This window comes from Athalia rosae, chromosome 2 (genome assembly GCF_917208135.1).
Source record: "Athalia rosae chromosome 2, iyAthRosa1.1, whole genome shotgun sequence".
Lineage (NCBI taxonomy): Eukaryota > Metazoa > Arthropoda > Insecta > Hymenoptera > Athaliidae > Athalia > Athalia rosae.
In genome coordinates this window covers 21,264,086-21,290,683 of record NC_064027.1, presented here as the reverse complement: position 1 = coordinate 21,290,683, position 26,598 = coordinate 21,264,086, and the positions used below count along the sequence as shown (strand labels likewise).

Here is a 26,598-nt window from a genome sequence, read left to right as displayed (position 1 = left end):
AGCGTTCCTTCGCTTCGTTCAGGAATGCGAGGGGGTTGAAAAAGAATCTGACAATGAGTCGCAATGGCTACGCGAAGGACTGAGGCAAAGGGATGCTATATACACCTATATATACACTTGTATATACCCGTGTAACGCAGCCGTGAAACTTACGTTATCGCTCACGAAATTTTCAAAGCTTTTTTCGCAACACCTTTCAAAATAAGAAGTTGATATAAATGTGAACAAATTGGTAAATTTTGGATGTTATTTAAAACTCAAAATTTTCAACTGTACGCTGTACGCGAAGTTCTCGAAATTCGATTTGTCTGTATAGATGAAACTTTCTGAGAGGGAAAACTTTTCCCGGATTATAAGAGTTTTTTTTTTTTTTTTTTTTTTTTAGTAATATTTAATTGGCAAGATCAAGCGAAATTCATCCGTTCGTTTGTTCCATCGTTCTGAGTCTATAGTGTAATTGTCTCGGAAAACTTGCTGAAATTATAATATACATAATATAGATTAGCTTAGGCAATTTAGTTAATCATCATCAAATAAACCGCAATAAGATTTCAACTTTACGTACATAAAATGAAAAGAATTGGGCGAAATAATTCAGATATCGTACCTCGCACATATGTTGAAAAAATATACATGATGAGAGACATTTGTTTCCGCCATTTTTGTTGACCACTAAGCTATTCGAAATTCTCAATTATACATACATTATACATACACCCATGTGCGGTCCATTATGTACATCGTATATACATACATATGACATGAATATTTACATATATAGCAACGGAACATGGCGGATGAAATTGTTTCCCTCTCCTCTCGTGTGCTCGCGGATACATCCGAAAGGTGGATTATATCGTAATTCAGGGGTGAAAAAGGAGGGTGACGAGGGCGAGGGTTATTTTCGAGGGAGTGCCCGACCCTTGACTGACTTTTGACACGCCTATTTTCCCTACTCCCTTTGTATAATCGTACACATATGTATACGTACATATACGTTACACACACGATTTTACCATTCTGCGGGCAATTTATCTACGTCTCAATTATTAATACCTATTCCTGCAGGGCGCAGGGCGTCGTCTGTACAGCCGCTGTTACACGCACCATTGGACTAAAAATTCTTACCCCCGTTCCGTTGAGTTTTCATTGGTTTTTTATTCTTCTCTCCTCTTCCGTTTTCTTACCGCGTAATCCCAATCGCATGTAGCCGCGTTAGCGTGAGTCGTCGATGAGAATTTTTGCATGTAACTTATCGGCCGATATTGCACGGGAAAAAATGACGAGCCTGTAACGAGGTGGGCGGATTTTCTAAGGGCGGAGCATGCCCAACCTATAAAGTGACGTGAGCTTTGAAGTGGTTTATTACATGGGTATAATGTGACTTAATTTTCGAGTTACTTCCGCTCGGGGGCTGTGAGTAATGTATTCCTTTTTCATTTCATCGCGTATAAGGAACTAGGAGGCGGAGTAGTCTGATTAATGTAAGTAATGTTTCTTAAACATCGAGCTTTTGGGGATATACCTATATGCTCGTTAATTAGGGTAAAGGCGGCGCACGTGAATTCGATTATTATTTTCGATCGATGCATCGTCATGGAAAAAGTATGTGGAAATGAAATTTAACAAACTTCACGATAATGTTCTGTATTACTGCACATGAAAACGGTGTTTAGAATACGCATATACCTATGATTAAAATTAGATCGTTTATGACAGGGTTTGAAAAAGTTCATTTTTTACTTTCCAAAAAAAAAAAATTAAACACACAAATAAAAAAACAGACTTCGAATTTTACGTTTTAATTTTCACTTTTGAGAATTGTTTTATTTACATTTCGTTCAAAACTTTATGGAAAGTTGTTTGGACGAAAAAAAATTTAACTCCGACTGCGGGTGTTATCAATGGTATATGAATTCCATAATATTTATTACAGAGGAATTATTAAACGAGCGTATTTGCTTAATCAATAATGAATTTTTATTCAATTAGATTAAAAGATGAACAAAATATTTCCGCCATTAAGTGCGATAACTGTGTGTATAATGCTCAATAATATCTACGCGTAATGTGATATGCAATTTTATCGCTAAAATTTACAACGCGACGGCGGAGTACATTACGCACGCAGTTTGTATTTTTCAGTTCCGTTCAAACGATCGGAGATATTCGAAACTAATCAGCGAATGTTACAGTATATAGGGTCGTTAGCAGATAAAATAGCATTGATCCGATATGTTCGGATTATCCAAAGCTAACGAGTATATATACATATAAGAGGGGGACTCTGTAATACTTTGCTCGAATTCTTTCGTTTTTTACTCCTTCTCTACATCGGCAGAAATTTCATCACGTACTATATACTATAAAATGGAACAGTTTCATCGAATCGTTAGAAAAAAAGAAGAAGAAATTCAATGAAAATTTTTGGACATACAGCGTATGCGATCCTATACATATACGATGTCGCGCGTTATGTACCTCATGGGAAATGGGAAAAAGCTGTACATATATATATATGTATCTTAACGAAGTCACCGATGTAGTGTACATCCTCTCTAAGGGTTGGTCGTTTGGGGTCGCATATGGCACGCGCCTCTTATTCTCTCTTTTTTCCCCATCTTTTTTCTTTCTTCATCTTTCCCTCCGTTTCTTTTGTATACATATATATGTATAAATATGTGTATCGCCAATACACTGCAACGGCTAAGGGTGTGGCAGGGCGGAGTTTTTCGTTCGCGCGTTAACGAAGTTATTTAACAACAAATAAATGAGAATAAATGAGAAGCATAGTTTGGATGACGAATAAAATGAAGAATATAAGCTATAGAGAAACGTTCAATTGTTTTTAAACAACAAAAAAAAAGGAGAAACCTTGCAAGAAAAATGTTGGGAAGGAAGAAGGACGCTGCAGCAGGGATCATGGGATGGGCGCGAATCGGGGTGCGAAATATCGCGATACGGGATCTACTAAATAACCATAAAGCTACGACTCGTTGGAAGACATTGCTTAGGTTGTACAAAGAAATTTAAACAAAAGAAGAACGCGAGACGCGATCCCGTTGTCGGTGCCAGAGTCCATGTATCGATGCGTATATACAGTCGCTGCTGCCGTTGCACGAGGTTCGCAATATTTCACCACGACATATGTCTGCTGCGCATACTGTACGTATACGTATAGGTATACGTTAGCCGTGCAGCAGCAGCGGCAGCAGCAGCAGCAGCTAAGAATCGAGGGTTAAAAATGGCAAGACAAAAAAAAAAAATAAATAAACAGAATTTCGCTGGCTGTTATACACGTATGCCGCGTTAGGGAGACGGGCCGCGCGCCGCGCTTATTTTTCCATTTTTCCTTTTCCCCTCGTACGAGGGTATATATATATACACGCTTATATTCTTCTTCGCCCTCCTCTCTTCTTCTCATTCTTATTGTTGTTCGTTTTTAACTTCAGGATTTAGTCCTTCTCTCCCGAAGTCGACGAAGGACTCTAAAAGTTAACGTATGCGCACCGACGACGATCCGCCCCGGGGTTCCAGGAAGAGAAGACTCACGGAGTCCGAAGACATCGCCGCCCCGAACCGATTAGATTAGAGGAATCAATTTGCGAGTGTCCCTTCTTCTTCTTCTTCTTCTTCTTCGTCTTCTTCTTCTTCGTTTTCCTTTATTTTCTCCTTCTCTCTTTTTTTTTTTTTTCATACTTTCTTCAACTTATTTCTCTATAGTTATATACGGCACGCCTGCAGCGCCACTCCCATGTATACGTATATGTGATTTGTTATCCGCAGTCTTGGCATTATAATGTGCCCCTTCAATTTATACCCGATATATGACCTCCCCCCCCACCCCCTCCTACCGACCCCTTTTTTTTTTCTTACTCTCATATCTTTTTCACAAGTTTCTATATTGTACATGTATATAGCTTATTATACGCACATCCGTATAGGTATATCACGCGATCATTTCTAACGCTTGTATTATTTTTTTTTATCACCGAGAACAAACAAATCGCGAACAATATAACATAGGAACGCATACGAAGTGGAGTAAATGATATTCGCTACGGTGGAAATTAGCATCAGAATTTTATCATAATGCGTGATAATTATACATATATGCATATAAATATATGGGGTGCGTCTGCATACATATGTCATACGGGGTTCGACGAGGCAACTGATTTTTTTCGATTTTCAAATCGATAAAATTTTCAACCTTCACGAGCGATTCGACATTACCGTATACGATATTATATACATTATGCATACGTCGAATAATAAAAGAGCATATATATTATGCGTGAACTGCTACACATATAATGCGTGTATACATATGTGTATAACGTGGAACATAATGTAACACGTGTCCTTATGGAACAGCAGCGAGCTTACACGTTAAAATACACACGTCGATTTCTTCTTCCTACGTATATATCCCGTATGTACATCAGCTATATACCTATATACACGTTTACAACATATCTGCGGATACGCGAATCGTGTAAATACGCATGTATGTATAACGTACTCGCCTACGTGTACATAAGTTTATATACATCTCATACGGATGCGTGAGTGCCTACACCAACTTCACGTGCGCGTATTGTACATATTTTATGTACTATAAAGGTAACGAACGATCCGCATTGCACTCCGGCTTATATACCGATATCATGGGACAGCCATCTTGGAAGAACCGTCCACCAATCGGATAAATTCAAAGGGTGATATAGAGGGGAGTTCAAAGGAGAAGAACGAAAGGATCAACTACCATTATACCTATCCGATATGTATATATAATACACGTACATATTTAGAGGGTGGAAAGAGGGGGAGGAAAGGGTGTAGAAGGGGTATTTTTCTCTTTGCTCCTTTCATCTCCACTTTTCCAGCTCTCTTTCCTCCCGATGCTGCCGTTGCTGCCGTCGTATGCGCAGGCTCGATAAAACACACGGCCTATAGAGAATGGATTTCTAAGAACACCTAAGATTAGCTCAACCACCAATGGGGAGACGATAAGGTACAACTTGTGTCCTCTATAAGCCTTATATGTACACATATATTTTTTCCATATAATATACATATCTACATATTGACTTGGTAATTATGTATGCTGATATTGTCTCATATATACAGCTATATCTATATTATCTCTTTTCCCGTCCCGTATATTTTCCGGTGGAATATATAGTAGGGTGGTTCTTGACAGGGTTGTTTTCGAATTTCGATGATCCCAGGGCTTTGAACGCTTCCAAATAAATTTAAAGAGATTCCCTGAAAATCTGAGCTTTTAATATCAACTCTAGGATAGTCCGCATTGCCACCGAAGTTTCCTGTGGAAATAACATGAAAATAACATGTTTGCTTCTTTGAAATTTTATAGGTCGTTGACGAATATATAAAAAATTATGGAAATATATATTTTAATAGACAATTCAACATTCTACAAAAAAGTCTCCAATGATTTTTCGCTGAATCAACTGTTTCAAAAGTTATTCTCATGTTATTTCCATAAGATACTTAAATTGTCTATTAAAATATGAATTTCCATAATTTTCTGTACAATCATCAGCGACCTATAAAATTTTAAAGAAGCAAACATGTTATTCTCATGTTATTTCCATGAGAGACTTACTGTTCAATTGTCCATTAAAATACGAATTTCTACAATTTTCTTTACATTCGTCAACGACCTATAAAATTCCAAAGAAGCAAACATGTTATTCTCATTTTATTTCCATGAGAAACTTAAGTTGTCTATTAAAATATGAATTTCCACAATTTTCTTTACATTCATCAATGACCTATGAAACTTCAAAGAAGCAAACATGTTATTCTCATGTTATTTCCATAAGAAATTTGAATTTTCCATTAAAATATGATTTTTCATAATTTTCTGTATATTCATCAATGACCTATGAAACTTCAAAGAAGCAAACATGTTACTTTCATGTTATTTCGATAAGAAACTTGAATTTTCTATTGAAATATGAATTTCCATGACTTTCTATACATTCATCAGCGACCTATAATATTTCAAAGAAACAAACATGTTATTCTCATGTTATTTCCATAAGAAACTCCGGTGGCAATGCGGACTATCTTACAACTTGACATTAAAAGCTCAGATTTTCAGGGTATTTCTTCAAGTTCATTCGGAATCGTTCAAACCCCTGGGAGTATCGAAATTCGAAAACAACCCTGTTAAGGACCACCCTAATATAAAAGTTTACACGATTAAGGATTGTAACAAGGATACAAACGGTGTAATCGATCGTTCGATTTTTCTTACAAAATTCCAAATCGAACCGAACCGATTCGTCAAAATTATACTCTTCGTTTTAACATTTGCCGAATGATACGTCGTCGTCGCGAATACGGCGCAGCAGGTGGAGGTGGAGTCTGAGAGGTCTAGAAGTTGGTCAGACTCGGATCATCTACCGCCGAGTTAGAAATGGGAGGGGGGGGGGGGGGATTTGTATTGCATCGACTCAGTAGGGGTGGGTTAAATATACGGGTGGGTCGACATAAAGCGAGTCCAGAGCGAAGACTCAATCCCGTAATGCACGTGTAATCTTATAATATAGATAACAAAAGTCACGGGCTCTAAGAACGGAGAGTCGGTTACCGTCTCGACGCGACCTAAGGAGCGAACTGTATATACATATATATACGTATAACATATGTCTATCCACATTTATCTAGACGCGCACACACGTAGACGCGCATCGGTGTATATGATATAACGTTATAACCGGCGACGCGACGATTTTCTGGCCACGGAAAAAAGGGGACGGTTCTGACTGGATGGACGCAACCGATCCACCACCTCGGGATTCTTTGAAATAAAGAAAAGAAATTAGAGAGAAAGGTGTAACGGTCAATGCTGATAAGTCCACGAATCTCGGCGCCATGCGCCGTCCCCTCTGTATCTGGTCCTTTTTTTTTTTTCTCTCTTCCTTCTTCTAATTCCTTCTCATCTCAATCCTCTTTTTTTCTTGTACTGATTATTGTCTTTCCATACGCAATAACCGCATTTGTCATCTGTACACCTATGATAATATGATTCAACGTGCACATTATAACTGGATCAATTCGAAACCGAGATCAAAAATAGAAAAAAAAAAGGCATACGATATCCAATTATAATCGGCATTTTTTTCAATAATTATATCGTTACATGTATACGAGCGAAAATAAAGATATTTTAAACAAATTGAACAAAAAAAGAGTATGATGTATAACAAAAAGGAAAAAAGAAATATTGATATGTATGATATATTACGGTACACACATCATGTGAGGCAGGTATATACACATGTATCGGTGTGTCAATGTGTGTGATGTATATGTATATGTAATTATATCATCGAACTGACAGTTTCAAAGTTTAGTGCTGTAAGTCGCTATATCGACGAGGTTTATTGATACCATCAACTGGTCCTGCGGATTAGCATAGGTCAGTTATAATGAGAAGAATCATGAAACTCGTGTAATCGTAACGTGGTGTACGTGTGTCTAGGTATGGTATATATATGTATATATAATTATATAGAGCTCTAGATCCCTATCTGGAGGTACCCATTAAACGATGATTGAATAATTCAATTACGCTCAAACAGATCCGAGTATATAATAATACAAAAGTTCCCTCTTCGCGTATACCCTCTGCATCCGTGTATAATTTTATCCATCGAGATCTTATAATCTGGTAATTCGATGCAGATTAGGCTTTATCGGGAATGCCGATGATTCCTCGTACCCTCGTACATCTGATCAAAAGTATATATATAAAAGTTTTTTGGTAGCGCAGATTATTCAGTGCGGCCATAGATATATTGAACTTTTTGTTCTTTCTCATTTTTCCATCTTTTCTTTTCCCAAATCAGAGAATAAACTGCGGACCGCCTCAGAATACGTAGACATTTGAATGCGCGTCATTATAGAAAAGTATCGGAAAAAAAGTATAAAAAAAACAAAAAAAAAAACGAAGGGAAGAAGGACGGTTGGAGTGAACATAAAAAAAATACGTCTGCTCTATGCGGGAATCTGTGGGAATCTAGCGAAGTGAAGAAGTTTGATAAGTTGGGAATGTGGATGTCGCCTTTCCTTTCCTTTGAATTCCTCCAAGTTCGCTTCGTCTCGCCGTCGCGCGTCGGGCCTGCCACGGCGTTCGACCACGCGGCCGACGACGCTTTGCTATAGGTCTGTACCGTAGGTACCCTGCTGTAAAATGTAACGCTCGCAGCGTCGCCGTCGCGACGCCAAAACGCGCTGTCAAAATCGACCGCGTACAACACCTTTCGACACACCGATAACCGGAACGTTCTTCACCTCGTTCTGCGAAATCACATCGTCCAATTTTTCCTCATGGTATTTCAATTATAATTAGATTACGATTTTTACTAATTACCGTAAATGCAATACGACTATATGTATATTTTCATACGGATCACAAACGATGCGACGTGTCACATGAATTTCCTTCTGATTTTGCGCTTCGGTGCTTAACAACGATTATCCGTTTATCAATTTTTTGATTTCCATTCAACTGAATTGCCCATTTTCTTTGGCAAGTGGAGCACAGCGGCGGGTTACGAGGAGTCCGTAATTTCGATCGTACACGTAGGTAGGTAGGTAGGTAGGTAGGTAGGTAGGTAGGTACGTAGTTGCAGGCTGCTGTATAGCATCATCAGCGCGGAGGGCGGCGCCAAGATTGCGCCCGCGTCGGTGCCTGCCGGTCGTGGTTCGTTAAAACAAAACTAAAAAGAAACAGAGGAGAGAAGAGTCGTGATGGAAATAAAAAGGAGAAGAAAAAAATAAAGATCGGCCGACGGCTGGTTAACATGGAATAGCCCTTAGCGGAGTCGAGACCGGCTTGATAGGAGTCTTACCGCTCTTACGAACCGCGCGCTGATGGACTTTTCTTTCTCCCCCTCGAGTCTCCGCCGCTCGCCGGTGGTTATACGTACGACCTCCTTCTCTTATTCGTCCTTTTCCTCGCTCGTTCTTACGTCCTTATTTTGTTTTCTTATTTTTCGCGTCGCCTTTGTCGTTTCCATCTAAACTCACTTATACCTTACGTGTCACACGGAGATTCGACTGTACGGTACACGTATACGCATACCTATGTATGTACCTTATAACCGGGTACGTAGGTAAAGGTGCGGTATAATAATTATGTCCCATAACGGAATCGGAGTGACCAAAATCCTGATAATAATTATCGATCGTTGTATACGCGTGATGCGCTTGGGAGAAGACAAAAAACGAAAAATTGATACAGACAAATCGAAAGAAACGCATTTCTCATTGATTGATTGTTTATTTCAATGGATTTACGAGGCATTCCACGTGTGCGCTGCAGCATTTGAAAGAAGAATGAATAATTGAGTCACGATTTCGTTTTTCCATTCGATACGTGCGACTCATCGCAGGTACATATTCTTTGTGAGACTGACGAGAAAAAAATGAATTCGTTTTTCGTTTTATGTAAGTTGTTCTAGTAACACATACACATTCGATCATTCTTCGATAATTGCATCCAGAAAAAAGAACTGGTGAAAATATTTATTTTTTCTATTTTGATTAAAAAAAAAAGGACAATTGGTCGTCGCTCGACGTGGGTAGCGTTGATTTGAATGCTTGCGAATCTACATTATAAACATATTGCCTGCGGTCATCGTTTTGACTATTAATAGAAAATGGTTGAAAATTTACGAGGTACACACAAATAAGAATTAGTTCTTGATTATCTAATGAAATTATTATTATCATCATTTTCCAGTCGATAACATGAAAAATTTTCACAAATTTTACATCATTTGATATTATACAGCGTGATTACTATAGCTCGCGTAGTATATATATCTCTGGTATAAAGTTTGAAACAATAATTTGTTTGGGATGATTTTTTTTTTTTACCTATATGTCTAATATATGTAGTTTGATTTCGTGTGTATATATTTTTATATATATTACTCTTTGGGCTAATTTTCTTCGATATATATATCCATATATACTAAATATAGGTATCTGTATATGTCTATTTTTTACATATACACATACAGGTCTTTGGGAATGTAATTAAATTAAACAATAATAATAGTAACATATGAAACGATTATCGTAGTTGGAAGGTAGTTTAAAAAAAATCAAAACACTTAGATAATCACTAACAAAAAAATCAACTATCTAATGATAAAAGTGTCTATGTATATATTATACTATAATTATATTAACGTAGAACAGTTGATCATCCGTCACTCGTACTAAATTACATTTATATTATTATAATATTTGATTGATTATAGTTTTCATGTTATATGCTATCGATATATGATGGTATTCAGTTTACACATACATACATATGTATTACACTTAATTACATAGAACTAGCTGCAGGGAAGGGTATTCGTATTGTACCTATAATTATTAAATCATCTATTTACTTATAACTAATTTATATATTTATTTATTTATTTATTTATTTATTTAATTATTTATTCATTTAACTGTGTACCACTTCTACGTACAATCGCGGACGAATTTAGCCGTTTCGAAGTTGGATAAACGAGGCAGTTTTTAATTTTACTTTATCTTATTAGCGGCAGCGGAAGAAAGAGTGCATCGTTACGTACGTCGTATCGTTCGTCGGTATTAGAGATCGCCGTCGATACGTCAGGAAACAAAGATTTCCGGCTGCCGCTAAGTTAAAAAACGTTCGTTCCAACGAATCAACCCCTTACATTGGACAAGGAGTGAAATGAAATCTTCTGACTTTTCTGTACAACCAATAAGTAAGTCAAATATTTTCAGTTTCTGTCGGTATGAACCGCAGCTGTTGTCGACGTTATAACCGATGTCAGATCCGCCGACGATCGACTATTGATCGGCTCCAATGGGGGGACACTACAATATTCAAATTTTTATACATTAAACATCATATTTCTCTACTTTTATCCAATCTTTCACACCGATTTTTCTTTTTCATTTATTTATTTATTGTTTTTTTTTGGTTCTTTTTTTTTTTTTGTTCTTTCTTGTGTTTTGCTACTCACGATAGGGTTGTTTGACGGTTCAGGGCTGCGGCGGAGGGTAGCGCCAGGGGTGAATGAGCGTGATTTAGATGTCCAGTATTTGTTAAAGCGCCGACAGGGAGGTAATGTTCATCAGCACCGCCTGATCCACCTTCACCCCCGCCGTCATTGGGATACATGTTCAACGACAACTTCGATTCCACTGAAAAATAAACAAGACGTCAGAAATAGAAAGACGTTCGACGAGACAAAAATCAATCAATCGATGTATCCGTATAAGACGTATGAGATAATTATCGGCAACTCGCTATATATACACGAGCGACGAAATGGATTCGCATTTACGCGTGTGCGTGATACGGTTTTTTTTTTTTTATTTTTTAATTATCATCATTATTATCGTTGGAATCATTTTTTTTTTTTTCTCTCATCGCTTCTCCCCCTCTTCACGGAAATAATCGATGGTGGGGAGCTCTCCATCAGACAGTCGAAAGTCGTTATCATAAACCACGTTCGCCGCTGGCTGCATTATATGCATGAGGGGATTCCCGTTCCAGCCAATCTGCGAGTCGGAAAACTCGTTTCGGTTACGCCCACAATAAACGTCGACACGCGGTATTTTCTATATAGGTATATATATCTCATGTGCCTATGGCATAGTTGGCATTTGGTCGGCCATTACTATTTTATAACGGCTGGACGGAATTATACTACGTTATATATATATGTATTCTGGAAGCGATCGATCGTCCATCGGTGATCGACGGATGAATTTTCGGTTTTCATTGAGTTGAAATGAGGAAAGTTGCGTCGAACTTTATTCGAGATCTATATATTTTTTGTTTTCTCTTTTCGATTGTTTTTCAAATAAATATTAGTGTTGCTGCTCACCGGAGACTCACCGAGTAAGCTGGCCTTCAGCTCGGTTTTGTGCAAACCGCTAGATCCCGCCATATTTCCGGGCAAACTTGTTGGATTTTTTGGCTTTCTTTTGCGCGTCTGGATACCTTCTTTCTTCATACTCAGCGGTCGGTTTACCTGCAATTGACGAAAGAACACGTTAAAGCAATTGGTCGAAAAATCGGAAATCCTTCATCAATTTATTTCTACTTATCAAATTATTTTTCTCTTATCCCACGTTATTTTGTTTCATACTTTTTTTACTTCGATGTACGTATAATACATCGATATTTGATACCTATGTATAGGTGTACGTATACGTATACAGAAAGTTACACGTGAGCCGCACGATCTATTATTCGAGGAATTATGTTTTCGACAAAACAATCGAACGAAATAAAATAAATAGATAATAATAAAAAAAAAAAAAAGTAGGTTGGTAATTACGGCGGCTTATCGCTCCTCATACCTGCTTCGATCGCGACTACGTGATAAGAACGTCGCGATCGACGGACGCAAGATTAATGTTAATTAAAAATTATGAAGAATTGATTAAACGATCGTGAATAACATTCACGTGTACGTAATCATACAGGTATAAAGTGGATCTTGACTGCGAGACAAAGATCGCACATTTCATCTGATATTTTCGTGCACATACAATTTTTTTTTTTTTTTTGATTTTTATTTTTAACACAGATACTTTTTTATTCACTTTTAAGTGGTCGAAAAATTCCACGCCTAATATAACGTATTAGGATCGAAAATCTATACGCGGTCGTGGGTGAGCGAAAAAAAAAAGGTAGAAGCGGGATTGGAAATTTTTCTCTTTTCATTTTTGGAATGATTTTTGTAATTTATATAGATTGATACGGTTATGATATCATCAGCAATTCCCGCGACTAGGTTCGGTGAAAGAAAAAGACGATTCATATCTAAGTACGTTCTGAATGGCAGCTGGATTTTCTCAGATCAAGTGCTCAAGGCTCCACCGCGGCCATATTAATTTTCTCTCTCTTTTTAATTAATTAATTAACTTTTTTTTCACCATTTTTCATTCGACTCTATATATACAGCGAGATCAAAGAGTATAATAATACGTGTTCATACACCCTGTACACGCGACAACAACGCATATACAATGTATATTATTACCTTACACTATACTAGCTTTATACAGCTTCGTTTTACAACTTTAATTCAGGCCCGTTGTAAATTTTTATTATTATTTCCAAATGTTTAGACATTTTTCTCGAGCATTTTACATACGTATACGTATACATATGTATCGCGGCAGTTGATATGTCTGTAGGTTTGGGCGTTCTTTTTAATTTTTTTTTTTTTTTTCTTTTAATAAAAGAAAAGTGGTGCGCGAAGATGATTTGTAATGGATATCCGTTTCTGTCCCTTTTTCTTTCTCGTTCTTTCAAATTGCTTAAAAAAATTTTTTCCGAAGATGAATCTTTTTTTCTACACGATAATCGTTTATCGTTTATAAATTTTTTATCTCTTATTGTACACCGCGTTGTCATATTTAATAACATACGTCATTATGTACCTTTAAGAATGCATGATTCCTGCAGACTGTTTGGAGCCGGATAATTTTAATTTGGATAATCATCGTCGGAATTATCGTTAGATAGCATGATTTAACATTCAATTGATTATACGTATAATCGGTTAACGTATAAAAAATTATTACGAGCCATTAATGTTTTTTTATGAAAATTTCTGAATCCGCATCGCGTAATTGTACGTGTGAGGAGGACAAATGTGATACGAAAAAATGAATGAATTTGTGATAAATCGAAGGGTAAAAAACGTCGTTTTCGTAACTCACGTTGTGCAGTTTGTAATAGAGTCCGCAAGCGTTGCATACCGGCTCTCCGTTGTTATTACGTCTCCAGAGCGTCGTGTTGTTCGTGTGACAATTGGCGCATTGAACGCCCGTTCTGCGACCACCGCTCTGAAAATTGAGTGAAAAAGAATGATCTTAAAATATCGATAAAATCAAATTGTGCAGATCAAATGTTGCGGACGGTATTAACGAAATTACTCAACGCGCCCGCCATGAAAGAAATGAAAAAAAAAATATGGAAACGCTACATTTCATTTCGTTTCATTCCTTCATGAATCCTGAAAAAATTTGTATCACCCGTAAACTGCACGTCCTTTTATCCGTAGTCAATAAGTTTCCCTATATGTAAAAAAAGAAAAGAGACGAAAAAATGTCTCTAGAATTCGAGTCTCGATCGTCGTTTCTCCGCGGGTTTCCACCGCGTTCGAGGAAAGAGACGGAGGAGCGTAAGGAAAAAAAAAAGGGAATCGAAAAATGAGAGAAAACGAAAAAATAACCGAGAAGAAAGGCGGAGGGTAACGAATGGAAAACTCAAAGCTCAAAGCTCGTGTATACACGTATAGGTATACGGTTTACCGCGTTCTCTCATCGTATTTGCTCGACACAACCGCTCTACAGAGATAAGAAATATCCCAGCTCTTAACGTTCGACTCGGTTACGAAGCCGTTCATTCGCTCGCTCGCTCGTCGAGTGCACAAACATTACTTAATATCGAAGTCGTGTCAGACAAACGCCAACCATACACCATACCCCATCCCTATACATTCCTCCTATAACACCGGAGGAGACGAAAAATAATAACAAAACAAATAATAAAGAAAATATAATGATAATAATAACAACAAATAATATCATACCCCGTCAACCGGTCGCGCTAACTATACATTATATATATATATATATAATAGTCGAACACCGACTTATCAGCACAAATATCAATGGCCTGATTTTCCATCGGTAACGTATACCTCTGTATCAGAGTTGTAGGAAACAAGAGGGAAAAAAAAAATAAAAATTGTTGATCGAAATCCTGATTTTTTTTGTTTTTTCTGTTTTTTACGCCAACTTCATACGAACGTATCGATAACTCACCGGTGCAACTGGTTGTTTCGGTTTTCCACATCTAATTGGCGGTCTGTTGACTCCGTTTATTTTACTGTAGAGACCGCAGGCGTTGCAAAGATAATGACCGGTGCCGTCTCTCCGCCAAAGGGGTGTCATATTCGCGGCGCAATTGACGCACTCCTTCAATTCAGCGGTCATTATTTGACCTTCGAAACTGTCGTCGCCCGAGCCGGGGGGCAACGTTGTCCAGGGCGACTGAGGACCGTTTCCCGCACCGTTTCCGTTCCCGTTGTAACCGCCGCCCGAATAAAGTTGCATGTTAGCCGCGTCGCTGGCCGATATCGCCGCCACGCTGCCGCCGTAACCTTGGACAAATTCCAAGGTCGAAGGAGGCGTCGATCCTCCCGTAGGCCAGTACTGATCGCCGGACGGTTTCACGTATTGGTAGGTCGCCGTTCCGCTTCCGTAAAGGGTCACTTGGGAGCCGGGAGAGCCCGGTTGATCGTAATGTAACGGGGGTAAACGACCGCTGCTCAAAAGGGACGAGGACGTCAAGGTGGGATCGTTTTTTATGTAAACACTGCCGGGCGAGTCGACCTGAAAATTGGAATTGCGAAGTTTTTGTTGAAAAAAATTGTCACGCAAAACGATCGAGTTACAATGGACAAATTCAACGTCTCTCTGTAATATTCACCTCCGGACCTCTTCCTCCGGCTTGACTCGTCGCTGGATAACTGAGGTACATATCACTCGGTTTCGAATAACTGTAACTAGGAACTGTCTGTTGAAAGGATTCGCTAGCCGATATGTATTGCGCGTACTGAACCGGCTGGGTGGGCGCCAGGGCGACTGTTTCCAGGGTCGTGTACGTGCTCGATCCTTTTATACCCTCCGTAACAACAGCCGTGTCCGTGTCGTACTTCAAATTACCGGTACTCGGATCTGGGTAACCGGCGACGACCAATTGCTGCTGTTGCTGTTGTTGTTGTTGTTGTTGTTGTTGTTGTTGTTGCTGTTGCTGTTGTTGTTGCTGCGTTGTCCTGATGCGGTCGATGGGTGGGGAATACGGAGCCGCGGGAGATCCGGAAATTTGAACTGTTTCACCGGTCTGGGAGACCATCGGCGAGTTCGCGTAATCCTCCGGGCCATGAGAAACCGGGGAACCTTGATACCGGGCGTGGAGATCGGTTTCCTGTGGACTGTACCTGTGATGTTGTTGCTGTTGCTGCTGCTGCTGCTGTTGTTGTTGTTGTTGTTGTTGATGTTCGCCGCGGACGACCAACTCCTCCTTACGGACGTTTTGTTCTTGATTCGCGTAGACGTACCGAACCTCCGTTCTGTCCGGCAGAGGTGTACCGTACCTGAAAGTCGTGCGAAATGTACATTTTAAACGATGTTAATTCCTTCAATTTTTCAGTAAAAATTTCAGACAGTTTTTGTTTTCTCGAACACTACATACCTTGGAGGATCCTTGCTCACTGCTATGGTTATCGATGTGACCTCGCCACCTTCTTGAGGTTCGACTTGTTCCTGACCGTTTGTCACGTAAGCTATGTGATGATGTTGTTGTTGTTGTTGTTGTTGTTCTTTAATATCACCGGGACTGGAGCCACGTGACACGTGAACAAACTGCTGGTGTTGCTGTTGTTGCTGTTCCTCTTGATAATGTTGTTGGTGTTGTTCCTGTTGTTCTTGTTGCCCACCGGTTGTGGTGCCGTTGTTGTTATTGTTGTTGTTGTTGTTGTTGTTGTTGTTGCCGATGTTGTTGTTGATGGTATTCTGTTGTTGAATAACCTGTTGAATGTTAGAGGCGACCGGACTGGGAACTGGTGAGTCAGGTTCCAGATCGGCTACACCTTCGGTGATGTGACCAGCCGTCGTAATGGTCCTCACGTGTCTCCTGGTCGTTATCACGCTCCGCAAATTCTCGGGATTGTTCGATTGATCTTCCAACGATTGAGTCGACTGGATCTGCGGCGAACTCACGTCCTGATGACGATCGCCTCCTTCCCATTCCATTTTTATCTCTTGCTTGTTACTCACCTGCTGCAGTGGTTCCTTCATGATTATCTGTTGAAAGAAAAAAGAAATAAAAAAAAAAAATCACGAATCCTTTCGATTCAATGAGATCCCGAATTAGACGTGTCATTTTCGGCAGAGGCTGGATCGGAATTAGACGGAGAACCGTTCGACGTTAGAGCGGAGATGACTCGTTCGAAACTTGTTCGGGTTTTGTGCAACGGTCATAAAAGTAAAAAGAGAAGAAAAAAAAAAGAAGAAGAGGTAAAAACCAAGAGATCGGATGGGAGGCTCGGCACGCGACTCTAAGACACACATCGACGTCGTTCGTCTACCTTTACGTATATATGTATACGATATTCCGTGTACTGCAAGGCGGACAGTTAAAAAACCCCGCACGTCGGAGAGGCGCACCTTGTCCGTCGCCAGAGAAATATGTCAGATTGTTTGCTCGGACGCGTCACTTCCGCTCCGCAATGTCAAGTTTCGACTTCCGCCGGTTTCGGGATCGTTTCTTCAAACGATCCACATTTCTCTTTTTCTTTTGTTTTTTTTTTCTCTTCTCACATTCAGGTATACCGTACAATACCGGCGGTTTTCGAGACACGTGACGAAACCCCTATCGTCTTCCCCTTCTTTCTTTTTTCACTTTTTTTTCCCCGTTCCGTCGTGCGGAAATCGTCGCCGATTCGGACAGAAATCGAAAGTACTGTACACGCGTCGCTGCGTCGGTGAAATTTTCAATGCCGCGATTCGGAATTGCCCGGCAAATAACAATGCGAGGTATAAGTGTAAGAGGTTCGAAATTTCGTCGTTGTAAGTAAACACCGTAAAATTATGACTCAGGCTTTTTGTCATCATTCGGCAAATGTGCTGAACCTAAAATGTCTCTCTCTCCCTAAAACACGTTGCGTTGCATTGTAGTCGGGACGCCCGAGGGACTTTACTTACAATTAGACGGACGTTTTGTGTGTACATATTACTAATACCTCACGGTTTAAAGTCGGTCGATGACGCGCATTTTCTCTTCGGGAAAAATCGACGCGTCGATGATTTGTCACGCGTGTTGTTTTTACTCGTATATACGTATATATATAGGTGATATTCGCGCACCCTTATGTATTCCCGTATCGTACGCGTATGTGTAAAATTTTTGCATCATATATATACACCGGCAGGCATGTGTAGGAAACAAAAATTTAGAAAAAAATCGTCATCGGTTATTTCACCGATGTGCCGAAAACGGTGCCAAACGGATTAAAATACATAAATCTCTTAATTGGTCTCATACGAGAAACGTATACTAATTTACGACCACCTCGAGATAACTCATCTTTCGTCAATTAAACGTAGTTACGTATGGGTACGCATATGTGTACATAAAAGGTCGCTTAGAATTAAAACTGAAACAAAAATATATCCACACTATAGCTCGCGAGTCATTGCGGAAATATTAGATTTTTTGGATATGAAGTTTGACGAACGACGTTCAATGGCGAACGAAAATAGAAACTTTCTTAGGAAAGAGGAGAGAATCAGAGGAAAAACAAATAAGAAAAAATTACCCCGCTCGTAGCGTGTCGCATTTGATTGAATGAATTTTCTTTCAAACACCCTTGAAATTTCAGCTGTGCTCGACCCTCTTCGTTTTGGTTTTTTGTTTTTTTTTTTCTTTCGTTTTTATCGTACACCGATTCACGTTTTTGTTTTTGTTTGTTTTTTTCTTGTTGTCTTTTCTTCTTCGATACGATCGTTACACTCGGTGATCACTCATTTTTTAAATGTTATTCATCAATTTCGTTCTCCCAATTTTACTCCGTGTTATCTCCGTCCATATTTGAATGAGGTGTTCAATTCTTGGTTCCAGCTATTATACTCCCGAATTTTCATCAAGCGTTTCGTTTGAACACGAATTATAATGTGCAGATAACGGAGAACGAGAAAACCGCGTATATCACGGGAATCTATATTCCCTATCCAGAGATCAAAAATTGGAAATTTCGAAGCACAGACTTTTTTTTTTTTGGTTGATTTTCAACGATTTCGCGGACGGATTACACGTTACGTATATTCTTCAAGTTTTGCATGTTTATCTGCCGATCCGAACGAGTTTATTTTAAAAAAATATGTAACACGATATCGAAATATCGTCGAGCACGCGCGCGATGTACGAACTGCGGAGAAGAACTGCTGTTGGCTGCGTGGGTGTTGGGTGCGAGTTTTAACCCCCCTCGCACCTTTTAACACCTGCGTCTGCAGCAAACGGTGCGGCGATTATGACGCGATGATGCTTTGTATGAAAGAGGAGGAGGAGGAGGAGGAGGAGGAGGAGGAGGTGGAGGAGGTGGAAGAGGTGGAGGTGGAGGAGGAGGAGGAGAAAAAAGAGGAGGAGAAAGAAGAGGTGGAGGTATAACCACCGGCACCGGCAGCAGTGGAGTTTCGGAGCGAGACCAGGTAAAAAAAAAAAAAAAAAAAAAGAAGGACGGTGGCGTCTCCGCGTACATCCCCATACAACTATACACACCTACGCCGCGTCGGTCTACCTGCCGCTGCTGCTGCTGTTCTTCGGAGGATTGAAAAACGAGAAAAAAAGAAAAAAAAAAACTATAATAGACGTACATTGAAAAACATACACGATCATATATATAGGTATATACTTCCATGTACATTTATTTATACATGGAAGTATATGGACAAGCGGTACACTATATTCTACGCGGTCGCTGATTGGACAACCTCTCGACAACCATTGGTCAAACCAAAAGACCATCGCGGGCTTGTATATGAGTAAAAACTACGCGTCACGCCGCAATAATTATAATCATGGTATTCACCACACTATAGGCTAGGTATAAAGTGGAACGTGTATACATATACCAACAGCACGTGTATGTAGGCCGTATCCAACTTGGACGTGTTCACTTTTTTTTTTGAATTTTGGAATTTTTCATCAGGACCAAACGTCCTTGACACGCTCAAATTAATGATGGCGAATCATTGCACATCCTTCGCATGATGTCGAATAAATTCTGAGATTCTTCTTTTTTCAATTTTTCTAAAAATTACCGTATTCTGTAGCCAAAGTTCTACTCAACGTTCAGAATTTCTCTTACTCCGCCGAGCTCGAATCCATTCGACGAAGGGAAAAGAAAGAAAGAGAATGAGGAACGAAAAACTTTAAAAAAAAAAAGAATCGAGTCCGCTCACGGTGCGAACGTGAACCCTGAAAAGAGCATCAGCAACGGCATAAACGGCAGCGCGGGGTGTCCGTCGAATGTTTGCTTTTTGATAAGCGAACGAAAAGGTGTGCGAGCTTGCGCGGGGACTAGGGAGACTATGAGATAACAGATAATATAACATGACGTGCAGTGTAGTTAAGCGCCCCGGTATAACATTTATATATATATATATATATATATGAATATAATGTACGCGTTCCGCGTATAAATCTGTAACGATGTAAATTACAGGACACACGGCGTGAAAGCACGGCGTTGATATTATGCTATATTAACACGCGCCGCATGACGCTGCGTGAATTAGGTACAGTATGTGCAGATGCGCGCGGCACCGGTCGCCATTTTGAAATGCAGAAGAAGAACAGGAAGAAGAAGAGAAGAAAAAGAGAGGAACGCGGGAAGAAAAAGCAAAGGGAGAAAGCTGTCGCGAATCGTACTTTGCAGTTGCGACCCTCGAACGTTGTGTGTTCTTAGAAACCTTCGCGCACCTATACCAGGGGATGGTGAATCACACGGAACAAACTCCGTATACGCGTTTATATTGGTATGTACAAATACGAAACTGCAGCTATAAGCTTCGGTCGACGATGATGGGCGCGCCGCCCGATGAGACGTTTTTGCGATTGTATTTTGTACATACCGGACACATCAGACCTCGTTTTATTATATTCATGAATCATATATATTTCTACAGATTTTCAAAACCTAACCAACAATTAGCACGATGAGACGAGCGCATATATAAGCGTCGAAAACTACGTTTATATTATGCATGCAGGATCAATTTGATGCTGAAGACAAAAACGTAATAAAAAATCCGTCGGAATAAAAAATTGCAGCCATGAATACATACGATATATATTCTGAGATGATGATAGTATATATATAGTTTTAAGACTATGTAATTCGAAATATAATTTCGACCAAAAACGATTTATTAACGTTCATGTATACGGCGGTATGAAGGTGCACTTATAAAAAATCTGGAGTACGTGACTATCGGCACGATTTATACTTTCGATTTATACCTGTATACATTGTATACATATGTATATACTTCGTACAATAAATTTCGCATCATGTTCGCATACGAACAACATATATATATCTATGTAATTATATATAGCTGTCACATGGATCGATAATGATCAAAAATTTTGCAAGGCGTCGATCGCATGCGTCAATGTCTCGCATTTTACATATGTATATATGTGTATAGGTACATAAGTTACGCAGACTTATATACGCACTATATGTAGAGTACCTAATATATAAAACGAAATTAATACATAACAAAAAAAGAAGGTATGTACGTGTGTCATGCAGGGGTGTATAAATAGCCGAAGCATACGCACATATATATACGTCGTATATATATACTCGACACATATAGCAATCGTTGAGGTTCGGTTTTTCCCGGGATTCCCCGCTCGAAATTGCAGAAAATCGAACAACCTATTGAAGCGCAGAGTAACGCGATCAACTTCTTATCATTTTTTCATTTCACCAGCGACGATACGCAACTTGAGCGAAATTACGCTTAGAAAAAAAAAAACAAGAAGAAAAACGCGCTCGCTACAGGCTCGAAATTTCGAACGACGATTTTTTCGATGTGACGCGAGGCCGACTTCTGGTTATATACATTGGAAGATTCGAACGCCGCCGCCGCCGCCACCCCGCAGTAGTAGATAGATACGGTGCAGGGTTCGCACTCGCGGATGCGTTTCTACAGTTCGGTGTTGTAATAAGAATCAGATAAAGGAGCCGGTGTCTGATGAATAAGATGGCTGCAGTGCACACGTGCGAGGCGGACGAGTCGCCGCCGGGATGAACCGATTAGGGTACACGAGTTCACGTTCGAGCGAGAACGACGCTTTCCGTTTCTGGTTTAGCTGTAGCCGCTGCTGCTGTAGCCGGCTTTAATACGGTGCGTTATGAGTACGCATGCTATATACGATAGGGAGAGCGTTGTCAAAATAAACCACACTATCGCCATTTATCTCGTTTTCCATGATAATAAGAGATAAAACTGCATCATTACATTAGCTTGTATCAGCTAAAATGATAATTTCAGTCTGCGGAGCTGCCTCCTACCGCGTAGGGCTCGTTCGGTTCAGTTCTTTACTCCTTACGGTTCGACTTCCCGACCGTCCGATGCAGTTCCTCGTCGCTCCTTAATTCCACCTATCCACCTAGAGCTCCCCGTCACGCGCATCCGCGCGAGTCCCTCCGGTTGTGAGTTGAAAGATTTTCATCATTTGACGTCTGCGAGCGATCGAAAATCGTCTCACTGATACTTCGGGAACGCCGCGATATTATTTACGAATGTAATTCATATATATATATATAGATACTTATGTATGTACAGTGTGGCTAATAAAACAAGCAGTGATGATTCTCATAAAAAAAATTAATAAATAGCAGAAACAAATTCAACGAATAAATAATTAATAAAAGCGTAAAAATTTATGTAATTCATGTTAAACTTATATCCGCATGCAACTTCACTCTTCAACTTTCAACGTGTATATAACGTTCGTGTCGCGTGCAGTGATTGTAATGGCTGCTCATCATCGTATATAGTATATAATACGTGCGAAAAGAAAGATGGCGATGTAATACATGGGTATATGTATACATGTGTACCTATAATAAGGTTTTCTTCTTTCGAGTAAATCAAGTAAAACATATTGCGTATATTATTGTGTAAATATATAAAGTGTATTAAAGTGTACAGACGAGTTACTTTTCGTTTTTTTTTTTTTCTTTTCTTTTCTTTTTATTTGATTGGATGTCATGTATATACCCAGATGTAATTTTATACACGTATAATACGTACATGATGTAGGTACAATCGTCATCGCAATCATGCGATGAGATCGTGCGCGAGATTGTTATTTATCATTGTATAGTTGTATTGAAAATGACGAGGAGAAAAAAAGAATTGTCCTCGCTTGCGATCGCGGCGATATACGTGTATATATTTTACTCGGGTATTATATGTATATATATATATATATATTTGAATATACCTGCCATGCCACTCATTGTCGTTCACCTGCGCCATCGTAATAATCCGCGAGAAAATACCTAATAACGTGTATAAAAATAATAATAACAATAATAATAATAATAATTACAACGCCTGATGATAATATAAGTGCTATTTACTCACGTGACATTTTCTTTATTAGCTCACGCGGCGTATATGATTGCGCGTTATATTATATTATACCTATATATAGGTACGGCCAGCTAGAGACGCCATTTTGTCGACCGTTGGATTCGTTTGACGTAGGTAATTGAATTCCCTGATACTCTCAATGCAGTTAATGTCATGTACGTACACGAATAATTGAATTCGAACGTAGAATTTTTTTAACATAATTGCAGCACCAAAGTTTAATCAATCATACAAGCATCGGCGCATATGTAATATTTTCCGCATGCGTAGTTAATTTCCATTTTTTTTTCTTTATTGGTAGTTATATATAATAACGAAAGTTTGCAATATCGCGCATGATGAATCTACGTATCTATCTAGTTTTTTGTTTTTCGTAATAACTTTCTACTATATTAAACGAAATGACGCGATAGTTTTCCATGTAATATAAAAATATGTACATATGTATACTCGAGCCGGAGTTTCCGAATGAAATTGTATACGATAAACAATATTATCACCTATTGTCTAATATTATGTATTCTCATTATCTTATACATATGCTTGCTTAATGATTAATAAAATATTATCTGTACCGTCTGTACGTATGTATATAAATTTTATACAAGGTTGTGAGATATACATATACACGTAGATATATAATTAATATATAACTCGCGCGGAACTCGGCCAGGGATATTATAGTTTGACATCGGTGGTCGCGAAAGAACGTTCATTGCAGTATATGTAATAAATATTTCATTGTTCATACTATACGTGCCTACATACGTGTAAAATCCCGATTCTATAATGTCCGCCATTTTGGTTGCAACGATCGCGCGAGCCCATACCCATGCATGCACACGCTACATTCATTTTTTTTCTTCCTCTTCTTACGTTTTCGCTCATTAAGCACACATGAGTAGATATATGACAAGTACGTGCGTGAATATAAAAGTAAAAATAACTTGTTGCAATAAAAATAATAAATATACTTACGGCGACGTGTCGCAGGTGCGCGATATAAAAGAATCGTCGAAGTTCAATGAATATCCGGAGACGAGAAGAAGAGGTATTCGCAGCGGCAGTAGAGGTGTTGATAAATAAAATGTTAATAATAATCAGACATTAAACCAAAATAACAAATAAACAACAATATAATTTTAATAATAACGTTATAATTTTGTGTGAAATGTGCCAATTATATCTAATTATCATAATCGATTGAAAACCATCATTTACGAATATACCTATGTATATGTATATTAATTAGGTATATATGGAATTTCTGCTGCCGCCGCTTTTAATACTTCTTGTGTTCGTCGTCCTTATATTCTCTGGTATATACATATTGGTATTATAGGTATACAGTATATATTTCTTCTTACGTGCAGATCTTTTGTGGAACTTGGTGAATATTTTTTTGCTTTTCTCTTCCGATTTTCAAATATATATTATAACAAATATGGACGAACGGCCGTGCAGATTGTGACGAATCAACAATATATATATATATATTCAATATAATGTATATATATATATATGAAGTGTCGCCGTCTGTTAACTGCTTCTGAATTATCCGTTTGATACGCGCGAGAGTCTGTCAAATATTGACTGACGATTACAGGACGACGTTGCGACTGTTGCGCTGCTTCTCATGCTGACTTTCCTACGATGCGATGGGATGGTAGGCAGGTAGCCATTTTGTTACGTGCGATCCAATTAACCTGTAGGGCCCCACTCTTCGCGAGAATCGTTCCGCTATATTCATATAATACACGTATACACACATATCAACATCTATAGCATATATATACATGTATGCGTATATATACCGATGTCATGTAGGTATACACCTCAAAAAGATATTCTATATATATATTTTCTAAAATATCAAAATATATAATTATGATCCGTTGTAATCACTCAAAAAAGGTAAATCCCCTTATTGCGAAATGACAATTGAAATAATAATAATGATGACAATAATGATAATAATCGTAACAACATTATGAAAAATTTACGAAGATGAGTAACATGTGCCGTATGTGTAATATAGCTGGGAAACTATACAGATATATAAAACGTAGACCAATATAATATAAAAAAAAAATCTCTTATCAAGATATGTGCAACATATAGTGCAGGGATGGGAGGGAGGGAGGGGTTGTTGTCATGGTTACTAAATACACACCGTATATATATATACCCTCTTTCTGCAGATAAGAAATTCCGAATGCTATGTATATTATTATTTAGAGGTATATATATACGCTTTAGTTGAGTACGAAAAGCTCTGTATATGTACAGAATTCTGTGATATTTACCCACACGAAACGTGTACGTATACGACGTATGTAGGTGTGCGTGTATGTATTTAATAGAAAATAGAAATAAAAAAAATTTTAAAAAGCCAAAGAAAAAAACCAGTGAAAAAAAGAATCTAGAAAAAAATGGTAAAGGCAGTCGGCGCGTCGACCTGTAAGCCTCTTCTCGTGTTGTGTATATAGGTGTAGGTATGATACCTACATACCTATGTAATATAATTGTGATAATGTGAGAGGTTCGTATTTTTTGTATATACATATAGCATTTGAAATTTTTACGAGGAAGTATTTAATTACTATTCCTTTGGTTTTTTTTTTTCCTTTTTTTTGCTCGAATCCTCATCACTTATATATACTTGAATATTTGTATCGAACTTTAATTTTGACACCAATCGATATATTCAACAATATAATATTTATTATAGATTTATCGATAACGACATATGTAGGTTCTGCAGAACTGATTAAATGATCTATAGGTATCTAGAAAAATAAAAGAGAAATATAAAAAATATAGATCACGGGCGTCTTTATCTTGAGAACAACTGCATCGATACAGCCACTTTACCTCTTGACATAATTAAAATAATTCGATTCAAAACTATGGCACTGTAGATACGTATACTTCTGTACCCGTATATATCACATATACCTATTTCTACTTTTTTTCATCAGTGGAGGAATTTCATTTTTTTTTCTCAAATTCGTTATGTGTGCAGGATGTACGTGCATACCCATGCATACGTATCTACATATGTATATGTAGCTTCGGGATAATGAAAATGTAAAAAAATCAAACGTACCAAAAAGGAATAACCGTAACAATAGTTATAATTAGTATGATAATGGTTTAGAATCAATCATCAAGCTAGGCTGCAATTGTTAACATATAGAATGTTCTATGAAATCTGAACATTTATGCTCGAAAAACAGTTGTCGAAAATTTTCAAGTGGATTACGTTCCTTCTTTTAATTTCTTGATTCTTTTTAT

At 38.4% G+C, this 26,598-nt stretch overlaps 1 protein-coding gene across 3 annotated transcripts; it reads right to left on the bottom strand.

Annotated features, from left to right (window-relative positions):
- Positions 1-9,744: 9,744 nt before the first annotated feature.
- On the bottom strand, positions 9,745-24,928 carry LOC105689522 (probable serine/threonine-protein kinase yakA). 3 transcript variants are annotated; one of them, XM_020854224.2, is made up of 8 exons: positions 24,669-24,928; positions 16,319-16,929; positions 15,554-16,220; positions 14,887-15,456; positions 13,777-13,902; positions 11,939-12,074; positions 11,058-11,238; positions 9,745-10,908 (listed from the first exon to the last, which is right to left on the bottom strand). In XM_020854224.2, the coding sequence occupies exons 2-8, from the start codon at positions 16,921-16,923 to the stop codon at positions 10,812-10,814; spliced, it is 2,382 nt and encodes a 793-aa protein (XP_020709883.2). In that variant the 5' UTR covers positions 16,924-16,929; positions 24,669-24,928; the 3' UTR covers positions 9,745-10,811. The 3 variants fall into 3 exon arrangements, with proteins under 3 accessions (XP_020709883.2, XP_012262022.3, XP_020709884.2); XM_012406599.3 differs by lacking the exon at positions 24,669-24,928 and adding an exon at positions 18,444-19,148; XM_020854225.2 differs by lacking the exons at positions 9,745-10,908; positions 24,669-24,928 and adding an exon at positions 18,444-19,149 and having other exon boundaries at positions 11,072-11,238; positions 11,928-12,074.
- Positions 24,929-26,598: the final 1,670 nt, after the last annotated feature.